Raw genomic sequence first — 12,936 nt, 5'->3', positions numbered from 1 at the left:
AATATGGGGTGAATCTTTTTTGGTTCAGACCGGGGTTCTCAAAGTGTGGTCCTCAGACCAGCAGCAGCAGCATCACTTGAGAATTTGTGAGAGATGTGAATCTTGAGCCCCATGCTGAACCTAATGAACCAGAAACTCTGAGACTGGAGGCTAGCCATCTGTGTGTTGTCAAGCCTTTCAGGTCATTCTAGGGTATGTTAAAGTCTAAGAACCACAACTTTAGGGAAAGTCAGTACTTCTCACTGTGGCTGCACATTTGAATCACCTAGGGAACTTTTTTAAATGCCAGGGCCCAGGCTCCACTCAGATCAGTTAAATCAGAATTTTATTTAAAGCTCCCCCAGTGATACTAATGTGCAGACAAAATTGAGAACCACTGTACTATAACATCTGTTCTCAGTGATGGTGAAAGTGGAATAGCATATCAAAATCACCTGAAATTGAGGGTCATTTTTAAAATTCTCTCCTTCCTTCACAGGAAGCTACAGTCAGTGATGGAAATGTGTCATATCCCTCAGGTGTACTAGGACAGGAAAAAATATTCCGACCATTGCTTTCGAACATGTGGTAACAAGCTTCTATAATTTGCTTACCATTACAGATGCAGTAATTTACGTTGTATATAAGGAAGACAATGTTCTGAAAATAAGCACTGTTAACCCTAGCACCATTTTGATCTCTATCACTGAATTTTCACTATTTATATTATTTGTTCAACGTAGTACCTTTCAACAGAACATATGAGAAAAAAAGGTTACTGCCCACTGATAAAAAGTGGGTTGGGTTTACGGTGTTTTGTTGTTAAAAACACTATTGCCTCAACAATTTGAGTCTCTCTTTACTGTTACTTCTCTCAAAGAGCTATTATTTTTAAAAAATCAAAGATTTCTCAGTCAAAACTTATATGAAGAGTGGACATAACTCCTAATAAGAGGAAGCTCTGGAGCCTCGTGTGAGGTCTAGGGGACTTTTTTTGAGTCTTTGAGATGAACCTGCCCACTCCGACCCTGAAGAAGGGAAGTTGTAAGAATCACCACCATATGTATTCCTACCTGTCAGTGCCAATGGTGAGTTTGAATTTTTGAACCACCTATTTTGACTTTGTCTTAGAGCTCACCCCAATTAAAATTTTGTTCTTAAAGGGCATAGACTTAGATCATCACCTTCCATTTCCATTTTGTTTCTATTGTTTTTGCTATAAAGTACCAAGTTTTACATTGTGTGGCTCCTATAGGTAGGTTTTATTTGTACTTATACACACATACACATATACATATATGAGCATTTTATGGTGCTAAAAATAATACTCATGTAAATTCATATAACCATTTGGAAAGTAACTTGATAATCCTCTGAAGTTGAATTTCTCATACCTAACACCCAGCATTTCTAAGAGAACCACTCACATACACAAGAAAACATAAAAAGATATTCAATGCAACATTGTTTATAATAACAAAAAATTGTAAACAACTTAATTGTTCATGAATAGAGAAATAAATAAATGGTCTGTAGATTATATATATACAGTATAAATGAAATTTATATAACAGTTAATGTTAACAAATTAGATTTTAATTATAAATATTTATAAATCTCAAAAGTATAGTATTGAGTGAAAAAAATTGCAGAACGATTAATAGAGGATGATACCACTGGTGTAAAACCTAAAATAGAAAACAATGTGTTGTTTATGGAGATATATATATACACACACATATATATATTAGAAAATATAAAAGCATGTTTGGGAATAATGTATACCAACTTTAGGATGGTGATTACCTCTGGGAGAATGAGGAAGGAGGGGAGAGAAACTGGGAGGTGGGGCTTTTACCTGTATCTGAAATATTTTATTTCTTCCACAATAACAACAAAAAGATTTGAATCAGATACAGCAAGCTGGTAACATCTGTTTAAGATGTTGAGTACTTGAATATGCCAAATTATTATCTATACTTTATAGTTTGAAAAGTTAAAGAAATGCTTATTCACTGTAGAATCAAGAATGAAATTAAACTCACATGCAATCTCACCATAGTGAGATTTAAATCTAACTGACTGAAACAAGTTCCAAACCTTTATCAGAGGCCATTCTCAGTTAAGCAACATCATGTTTAAGGGCTGTCAGATTGCATTAGCTTTTAGAAGCCTAACAGCCCAACCCCAGTGTGGCTGTTATGATGGTTAAAACCAGGAGAAGAATTCAGCATGATCTTCTGAAATAAAACATAAAAAATTTAAGCATGCCAATAAAAGCCCAAGTAAATACTATAGAAAAAATATGGCCTAAAATGTAAATTATAGCATCAGCCAGGAAGCAGTAGTGGAATTGAGACAAAATCACGAGAATTCTTTTTTTTTCTCTGAGAGTAATACAAGCTGTCGTCACATTTCTAGATCATTCAGTCACATGAAGTATAGTGTCCATCTGTACAGACAGCTAAAAGGAAGTTGTATACAGTTCTTATTCGAAAGACTTCTATTACTGCTGTTCACCACAGTCAAAACTACTGAATCCTCTTTTTATATGCTGGTGCCAGTATCTTCCTAACTAGGGCAGCTGGTGAACAAGACAAAAAAGTACTGAGAATTAGCAGCATACCTAACAAATGTTCACACACACAGACAAGAAACAAAACAGGGAAAGCCTAAAGCTGTGGTACCGGCTGGTCAATTACCGTGTGTACAGGGCGCTAATACAGGGATATGACTGGTTATGTTGATCTAGTAATTCTGAACAAGTATTATTCTGCATGTGTCTGAAAGGCTTTGCTTCAGTCACTTGCATTTGAATCAGTGTATTGTTACCCCTTCCAGTTCTCCTAATTGAACTTTTTTTTCATTGTTTTCTCTTTTTTTTAATTGAAGCATAGTCAGTTACAATGTGTCAGTTTCTGGTATACAGCACAATGTCCCAGTCATGCATATGCATATACATATATTTGTTTTCACATTCTTTTTCATTAAAGGTTATCACAAGGTATTGAATATAGTTTCCTGTGCTATACAGAAGAAATTCAGGGGGGTTTATCTATTTTTGTATATGGTGGCTTATATTTGCAAATCTCAAACTCCCAATTTGTCCCTTCCCATCCCCTTTCCCCCAATAACTATAAGATTGTTTACTATGTCTGTTTCTGTTTTGTAGATGAGTTCATTAGTGTCCTCTTTTTTTTATTATTCTCTTATGAAAATTTTCAAACATACAGAAAAGTTGAAATAACAGTACCTTACCACCTAGATTCTACAATATTGACCTGTCTTTGAAATAGTATTATTCAGTTAAAATCTAGAATGGGCAAGGTTTCTCTGTATTTTTCAACAGTTAATAATTACTAACTTCCCAAAACGTAGTCAACACAATAAATGTTTGTTGAAGGAGAAAACACTAATTGCAGCTTCACGTACTTCTGGCAATTTATAAAAGATAGTCTGAATATATAGAAGATATTCAGCCTCCCTTGATTCGGTATCATTTAGTATTTATTGAGAGCCTCCTACATGCCAGACCCTGGAAAGAATGGTAAATAGCAGAGGATAAATAATATATGGTCCTGGCCTCCAGGAACTCACAGTCTACAGAGGCAGGTATGTAAACAAACCCATGCAATACAATGTGACTGAAAAGTGCAGTGAGGGCCCAGAGGAGGAACCAACTCGCTCTTGGAGATCAGTAATGCTCTCATGAAAGGAGAGCATGCATGGCCCAGGGCCCAGATCAGTGGACTTTGTCTAGTAGAGATTTCAGATGCAAAGCTGAGCTATATAAACAGAACAGTCTGGGGAAACGGCTAGACTAGGTTAATAGGTTTTCAGGCAGAAAGGTGATAACTGATTTGTTTTTAGGGAGAGAATTCTGCCACCAGAAGAATAGTTGAGGCTGCAGGCAAGGGATTAGGGGCAGGAATGCCTCACCTCCCTTACAGCCATGAGAATAGAACCACTTATTTTTTGAGTGTATACTGCATACCACACAAGTGATACAAGTAAGATAATAGTCCCTCTATCACTGAACTCAGTCTCATACCACCCATGTCTGCTCACAGTTCTGCCAACCAGTTATCTTTTATGATTCCTTCTGATTTCTCCCTCCTTATTCTATCAGACTACTTTCTAATGCTAGGAGGCTGTTGGATTAGTTTGGATGAGATCAGATGAGAACCTAAAGAAGCTTCTCTAGAGATAAAAATGAGAAAAGAAACCATGTCTTGTACAATAGTTGACACAATGTTGAAATATCATAAGCTTTCAATAATTCAGTGAACCATTGAAATAGTTAGGAAGTAAAATTAAGAGGAATGGGTGATCTACACGGTGGGTGTGAAATGGAGACTCCAAGAATAGCTCCAAGGTCCCCGGGTTGTTGGTGACCAGGTGGATGGTGATATCACCTGAGATAGCAAATATCAGAGGATGAATGAGATTGGGGGTGGGAGGAGGAAAGAGGAGGAATCATGAGTTCATTTCTGACACTAAGTTGGAGTTGTCTGCTACGTAGTTGATGTGCTTCTTAATCTTCAAAATCTTAAATAATCTGGTTGAACTTTTGATTCACAGAGGTATGAACACAATCAGAATTGTTCCAATGTTGAAAAATAAGTTGGTTAGCCCCATTAGTCAAAACTTACAGTATTTGGAAAATTCTTTATTCAGGGCATGCTTCCCTAGATATATACTATTTGGAACTTATCCCTTTGGGGATTTATTTTAAATTGTTTCATATAGCATTAAAGGAATAAAGAAGTGATAACTAATAACTCAGTTAAGTTAGAGAATTAAAAAGGACATATGAGAAGTAATGAGGCTGGTGGGAAGGAATAACCACCCCCCCACCCCCCCAAAAAAAACAGAAAAAAGACACACATCATTTAAAAGAATTTTAAAGCTCTTTTTTTTTTTTTAGGTTAATATACTGGGTTTTCTTTTGGTTTATTTGGTTTTGGTATTTTCTTCATTTGTGATCTAAGTATCTACATTTAATTAGAACTATATTTTTGTATATAGTCTTATTTGACAGCCTAATTTTGTTCTTATAATAATGCAAGTTTTCATATGGGGATTGTATAGTTAATATATTATTAATTTAAAAAATCACTTAAATAAATTTGATTCCCCTGCTATTTAAAAGTTCATTTGTCTCTTCACTGGATTCTGTGATAAATTTTAAACTCCTCTCTTCACAATGTAGAAATAATTATATATTCCTCTTTTGCCTTTTTATAGCTATTTTCTTTTAATTCTTTTGTGCAAAAGCAAGAATGTTTTATGTTATTGTCGTAACAATTCTAAGTTTGTCAAATTGCAAGTTATGTAAAAGACTTAATTATGCATTGTGCTGCATCTGAACCAGAATTATAAAATATGTGTGTGTGTGGCATTTTTACAACCACAGTACATGTTAAGGAAAAAATAATATCGTTTAAAATATTTTCTTTACATGTTAGTCTTCAGCAAGCAGAGAAGGGCTTTTCTGAAGTGAGATTAGACAATAGAGCCAACTTCATTTTTTATGCACGTGAACGGAGAGGGCTTGAGGTTATTAGTTGAAACCGAGTAACCTTTCCAAGCTTTCATCTCTTTCTTTTCAAATTTGAATATGAAAAGCATATTCAAGTCAAAGACCATCACTTTAATGACATTTGGCAGTCATTTGATTTATTAGGTTTTAGAAAAAATTTTCCTTTAAATATTTCATCATACTATGCTAATCCTAGTAATATTGCCAGCTGCAGCCTTGTACCTGTATTAGTGGAGACAGAATGGTGTGGAATTTTCTCTGTCATCCTAGTAAAATTTCCATGAATCTACTGAATAATAAAATAACCTTATTGAAATATTCAGATTTGGGTTTTTAGTTAAAGTGTCTTAGAATACATAATAAAAGAAAATGTCTTTTGAAAGAAGGGGGCAAAATTACTTCATCAAATATTGAGGGGGTTTGACAGCAATGGAAATCGTTCTTTATGGAGATATTTTTACAATGGGGTACATATGCTTTTCAATTTGATTAATTATATTATGTACTTTGAAATATCTAAGTAGTAGTCACTATGGTGAATTTACACACTGATTTATTTTTAACAATGAATTCCTTAAGGTGTTCATATAAACAGGTCAGCATCAGGATTTTTAATTATTTTGAATTATTAATTTACAGTAGCATGCCTCTGAATTTCATAAAGAGGGATTTAGAAAGGGAGAATAAACAAACTTAAAATTGTAAATGCAGACATTTGACTGAGGAGTTAATTTGGTGTGATCTAAGTTTAAGTCATAGTCTATTATTTGTTTTAAATTATTACTCAAGGAAACATATGTGACTCATATAATGTCTGTGGCACCAAAATCTATTAGAAAAGGATTGAGATAAAAATTACACAAACAAATGCATTTTTTAGGTGTTAATTCTGTAAAAATGAGATGAAACTATGTGTTAAATTAGATAAAATTTTTGTTTCTTTTGTCTGAAAACTTTTTACTTACTGAATGAAATATATTATGGCAGAATATATAAAGAGAATGAGCTGTAGTTTCTGCCCTAGTTAATACGGATTCATATAGCTACATATATTAGCATAATAGCTATAAAGTATTCAACAGGCTTTGATCTCTGAATAACCAAAACTTTCTCAGGTACCTATGATAAAATAAAAGCAGTGAAAAACATGTATTTCATTACATAGTTTGAAACAAGGCCAATTGATACGTGTCATTCTGAAAACAATCGGAGATGAAGATCTCATAATCTTCACTCCTGATAGACTGCTAGTGCGGTATTTATAGCCCCAAATGTAAATCAGGAGACTATTGCCATGACGCTGTTAACTTCACACCCTGGGGCATTAGAAGCTCATTCTCCCTCTGTCTGTCGAGAATAATCTATCATGTGTAACTATACAGTAGTATTCAGTGCCTTCCAAAAAAGAAATCAATGAAGGCCAATGCCTTCATGTTTTATTTAAAACTGATAGTGAAAAAGAGTAAAGGATTTTTTTGTTCGTTTTATTTGTTTCTTTATTGTTTTTCGTTTTTGTGCTTTAAACAGCCATCAGAAAAAATTCGAATTGAGATCATAGCTCTGAGCCTTAATGATTCTCGAGTAACTGCGGATGACACTATCCAACGGCTGTTCGTTGAGTGCAGATTCTACAGTCTTCCTGCTGAAGAGACACCTGTGTCACTGCCAAAACCCAAAAGTGGGCAGTGGGTCTACTACAACTATAGCAATGGTATGTATGAGTCATTTGTTTTAAATAGACTTATTTTTGTCTTTCTCATCTATGAAGGAAGCCAAAGGAACAAGGAGAACATACAAGTCTGTAATGTTCATGTAAATCATGCCAGTATTGTCAGAATAGATTAGTAAAACTCAAACCTACAGCATAAGGATTAAGAATTTAAAAAGCACATTTGGCCCCCTTTATCCACAGGTTCCACATGTTCGGATTCAACTAAATGCGAATAGAAAATACTTGGGGTAAAGATTCCAGAAAATTCCAAGAAGCAAAACTTATATTTGCCACGCATCAGCAACTGTTTACATAGCATTTACATTTTATCTACATCTATTTACATAGTATTTACATTGTATTAGGTTTTTACAAGTAATCCAGAGGTGATTTAAAATATACAGGAGGATGTGCACAGGTTATATGCAAATACTGTGTCATTTTATATAAGGGACTTGAGCATCCTCAGATTTTGATATCTACAGGGGTCCTGGAACCAATCCCCTTCTGATACTGAGGGACAACTGTAATGCTAAAATTAAAAGAGAACAAAAACAGTGAGAAAACAATGTTTCTAGATGTTCCTGCTATCAGTAGAAAAATGCCACCTAGGTCTGCAATTGAATTTAATTGAATAATACGATATTTCAAGGGGAATAAAAATACTAGTTTTTTTTTTAATTACATGATTCGAACAATTTAACGGCCTAGTTTTTTCTACGTTTCTGCTCAATGTCATCACATAGATTTTTTTTTACAATATATGTGTATATCTCTCCCAGTGTCAAGATGTTCAGGATTTTAATCGAGTGATACAAGTTCTTACAATACCTTTTCATTTTTTAGCCCACACATCCCTTCATAGCAGCAGACAGGTTTTCTCTTTGGGAACATTACCTATCAACTAGTTGACATGAAAGTCTGCTGGACCAGTACAAACCCAATAGGCACCCTGTAAATTCTTAGATCAACCAACTTTAAGACATGTTTAAGAATAGTATGAATCAGTGTATAATTAGAGAGGAGTAAAAAAAATCCTATCAAGCTGCCATGACCCTAAGTTAAAACTGCTTATTAAGTTCTCCCAAATCCCTATATTAAAACAAACCATAAGGATGGAGTGTTACATCATCTTTATCAAAACAGGCCATCCCATATGCTAGTTGAACACCAATATTTTTTCTCACCAGTTTTATAAGTTGCATTTTAATCAACATGTATAATCATTCTTTTGTACCAGTAGGATTACAAATGCTAATGGTTACTTTGTTTGTTTTGCAACTGGCATTTTTAGAAATATGTTCATTGCTTGAGACAGTAATCATGAGTACCTAGATAGCTGATCTAGTCTTCCCTGTATCCACAATTCTTTGCTAGTTATGGGAACTTGGGCAAGGTGTTTAAATTTCATGATTCCATGTTTTATCTATTGAATAAGGTACTAAGAACCCTCCAGCTCAAATTCTATAATTCTGTAATAACAGGTGGACTGAGAAATCACATGGGAAATAAGTAGTGTGGTCAGGACAAGAGTCTGATTCCACCTTCCTTTCACTGATTTGTTCTAATAGAACATTTCCAAAACTATTTTCTCAAGCTTCCTAGAGACCTTTTAATTGCAAAGTATCAGAAAAGTAAGCCATAATTACAATATTATTAGTAATGAAAGCAATATTTAGTCAACTAATTTTAATGAAGATACCCCAAGAAAAGAGGCAAGCTCTTCTGGCTTTTGTTTTATTTGCTGTGAAGGTCAGCAGTAGAATGTTTGGTTGAACTGACAACAAAGTTGTCTTTTAGAAATTGGTTGTGCATTGAGAACTTGGCCATGCAACAGAACAGATGTTTCCATTTGCTTAAGGAGCAATGCACATCATACGTTGGATGAAACCTGTGATACATGCTGAAGCATCCTGAATTTTGTACATTCTCACATGATGACCTAGGTCTTTTGGAGGCTTTTTGCTGGTTGGTTGGCATTGATTTGGGTTTTTTATTTTTAATTTTTTTCCTTTTACTGCAAGATACCCTACTATTTAATTGGTATTTTAAGAGTTGTTTATGTTTCTGATTGAATTAGTCATTTGACAGCAACAAGAAAACCAATAACCTATTAGAATTGAATTCATTGGAAGTATTTACTATATCTTTCTGAAGTTTCTTTTTCTGCATATTGAGACTTAACTATGTAGAATTTTCAAGGTTAATTGAAAAGGATTTTAAGGATAGTTATCTGGTGGGAAGGGAGAGGAATGTACTTTGTGCTTAGAAGCAAAATATTGCTGTTTTATATCTACTGCATCTGAAAAAGTGAAGTCCTAAGTCATCAGCAAATTTGAAAAATAATTAATATTAACCTGGTATTTTTCACTTAAGCAGGACATATTGAAAATGTTTATTTTAAAATTATTATGTTTGCATCTCCTTCATTGCAGGGGAATCTCCTTGAATCTTTAGTTCATAAGTAACTATCTCATCTAATTAGTGTAATGATTTACCATTCACTTGTTACTTGATATAAAAGGTCAATATAGTGTAGCCTTACATCTTCCAAATCTTATTACATGTTAATGAAGGTAATTTTATTTCCAAACTGACTTTTCAGTTCACACAGAAAATTTAAAGGACAATTAGTGCTGTCTCCTATTTGAACACCATTCCAGCTGAGAGGTTGACTGAACCTCACAATGATTTTTACCCTGAATATGACTTGAACCTATTCAAAAGGGATTTGTATGCGGAGGCCTAAATGAGGTACATAAAATGAGAGATTTAGACTAGTGATCCCCAGGATTTTTCATTGCTTATTTCAGTCTTTATTAAGAAGTGTTAATACCAGTTTCACCTACACAAAATATATACTTTCTGAGGACAACTAACACCGAAAAAAAAAAAAAAGTTAAATTTATTTCTAGACATTGGTAGCAAGAACAAAACATTTGTATTTTATTGGGCTTGAAAATTTTGCTCGGAGAATGCTGAGAAAGCAAGAAAATAGTTTGGGGGAAAAATAAGATTAATGGTAGGTCTAAAGAATGTTGTTTGAGCTGAATAAAATCTTCTAGGGAATTGACAGTGGGAAGAAAAAAGATTAATGAAATCGCCCAAAGTTTTTATGAAACCTATACAGATCTAAGCCTTTACTAACTCTGAGCATTAAAGAGCCTATCTTTCGGATCAAAGTTTAATTCAGGAGATGAAAAGGATGCAGAGCTTTAGATTTTGTTACTAATGGGAGGGAAAACGTGGCAAACGTAAGGACTGGGGGGATAATAACACTTTAACACAACAGTTATCTGAGATTCAGGGCTATCAACCCTTTATATAATTAAACCATCTGCATTTCTCACTTCTGCCAAATGACATTGATAAAGAATATAAGGATTTCTCCAGCCTGCAGAAGTGAGGGATATGTTTTTAATGGTAGGCAATTCGAGATCAATTCAAGTATTTGGACTCTGGTCTATATCTTTTTTGAGACATAAACTTTCAGTATATTATGTCAAAATCTGGCAAGTCCTAAACAAATGTGATTTCCAACAAGAATTAAAGCTAAATAGGTTGACTTCTGGAGAGTTCTGATACTTTTCATAATCACCAGAATTACTTTTTAAAGGGTATATTTGAAGTTTTGAAAGTGTAGATTTATTTTTAACCATCTGATTTCAGAACACCAAGTGGATGTCCTTAAGATCATGACCTCATTATAGGTGGCCAGAGTGGCCCTATTTCCCACATGGTTAACACAAAAATGTTCACTAGTTCCTGATCTTATTCAAAAATCAGGCAAAGGAATGTTGGACTAAACATGTTCTCAGTGGTATCCTGACCAACAGATCAGCAGCTGGGAAGATGTTAGAAATGCAAATTCTCAGGCCCTACCTCAGACCTACTGAATTAGAAATTGAAGGTGAGCTCGGTAATCTGCATTTTAACAAGCCCTCCAGGGATTCTGATGCACATTAAAGACCAGCAATCATTAGGCTACATTGAGATGCCCACTCTAGGCCTTGTTTGTGCAAGCAGGAGAGCTGTAGTTCTAACTTGGTACACTTTTGGAGAACCAAACTCATTGGTAAGTAGCTTGAGTTTTTTTGATAAGGATTTTTTTTTTCAAATTTAGCTTCATTTTATTTATTTGTTGTTGTTTTTTATTGAAGTATAGTTGATTTACAGTGTTGTGTTAGTTTCTGGTGTACAGCAAAGTGATTCAGTTGTACATATATATATTCTTTTTCATATACTTTTCCATTATGATTTATTATAAGATATTTAAAAAGTTCCCTCTGCTATACAGTAGGTCTTTGCTATTTATCTACTTTATATATAGTAATGTAGATTTGTTAATCTCAAGCTACACTTTCAGTTAGAGATAATGATACAGTTCTGGAGATGGATAGTGGAGATGGTTGCAAAACTGTGTGAATGTACTTAATGCCGCTGAACTTTATGTTTAAAAATTATTAAAATGGTAAATTTTATGTTAAGTATATTTTACCACATTAAGAAAAAATGTCCAAGCTATTGAGATTCATCAGAACTGGTCTCATTTAATTGAAAGACTATCTGGATGTTAGACTTTGAATTGTCTTTTTTTTTTTTTAAATCACTGAGTTTGCCCTTGTTTTCAAGCAGTGTTAACACTGTATTGTATATTTGAAAGCTGCTAAGAGAATAAAGAAAAAAATTAAAACCATGTGAGGTGATGTTAACTTGCTGTGATAAACATTTTGCAGTACATACATACATCAAATCACTATGTTGTACACCTAATACTTACGCAATGTTATATGTCAGTTATATCTCAATAAAACTGGGAAGAATTATCAAAAAATGATCGCAAAGACCTCTATGACTTAAAAGCTGTAGAACTCCAAAGTCAAAAAGGGTATGATCTATAGTATCTTTAATCAGTGATTAACAGCAAAAACAAAAAATTCCCACTTGGGAAAAAATTTTTCAAATTTAGCTTGGTATACTGGTAGCCAAAATGAGGTCCCATCTCTCAGCATTGGTGGAAAAGCATGACTTTTTAGCACTGATAAGTAAAACACTATTTTTACAAAATTTACAAGAACTCTGTCTTTTTTGATTCCTATAAATCTCAGTAATCTATATAATTGGTCACATTTGCTAATATGGTATTGTCCAAGGAGCAGTAAGCTTAGAGTTGCTGTTTGACCTTGGTTCTTCCTTTTTTTAAACCACAAGCCCACTTCTACAGAGCTTTGTGCCTCTTACCATGTATGCCTAATTTGGTGCCTGGCATGTGCCTTTTTGGCCTTCAGTTAATATTTGCTCAACTGAGCCAACAATTAAATGTGTTCATAGCATCGTAATTTGAGATTGAACTCATTTTCCAGGGAAGCATTCTCAGTAGAAAATATGTTTGTTCCCAGAGGAGTCTGGCTTTAGAATTGTCATGGTATCTTTCACCCTTTGTATACTTTTTTAACCAGGGATAATCTCTAAATTGAGATCTGGTCAACGGAGAGGCTTCAACTCCAAAATGACATCTGAAAAAGAAGTGTCTTCAGAAGCTAAGGCATGGCTGAAAGGCTGCCGAGCTGAGAAAAAATAACCAGAATGAAAATTGGAGTGTTTGCACTCTGAGATGCCATTTTCCCAAAGTGCAGACACTTATTTACAGTTTCAGGTGTTCACCACCTTCCTGGTGGGACTTTAGATCAGTTATCTAATCTTG

At 34.2% G+C, this 12,936-nt stretch overlaps 1 protein-coding gene across 1 annotated transcript in view; it reads left to right on the top strand.

The window, feature by feature from the left end:
* The window catches only part of RPGRIP1L (RPGRIP1 like), an 86,424-nt gene that overhangs the window by 63,634 nt on the left and 9,854 nt on the right, over positions 1–12,936 (top strand). The window contains exon 23 of the mRNA XM_006207841.4: positions 7,049–7,232. Coding sequence (XP_006207903.2) covers positions 7,049–7,232 — 184 coding nt within the window. The remainder of the gene's footprint in view (positions 1–7,048; positions 7,233–12,936) is intronic.

This window comes from Vicugna pacos, chromosome 9 (genome assembly GCF_048564905.1).
Source record: "Vicugna pacos chromosome 9, VicPac4, whole genome shotgun sequence".
Classification (NCBI taxonomy): domain Eukaryota; kingdom Metazoa; phylum Chordata; class Mammalia; order Artiodactyla; family Camelidae; genus Vicugna; species Vicugna pacos.
Note: the sequence above shows the minus strand (reverse complement) of the source record. Positions and strands in the feature narration are given on the sequence as shown.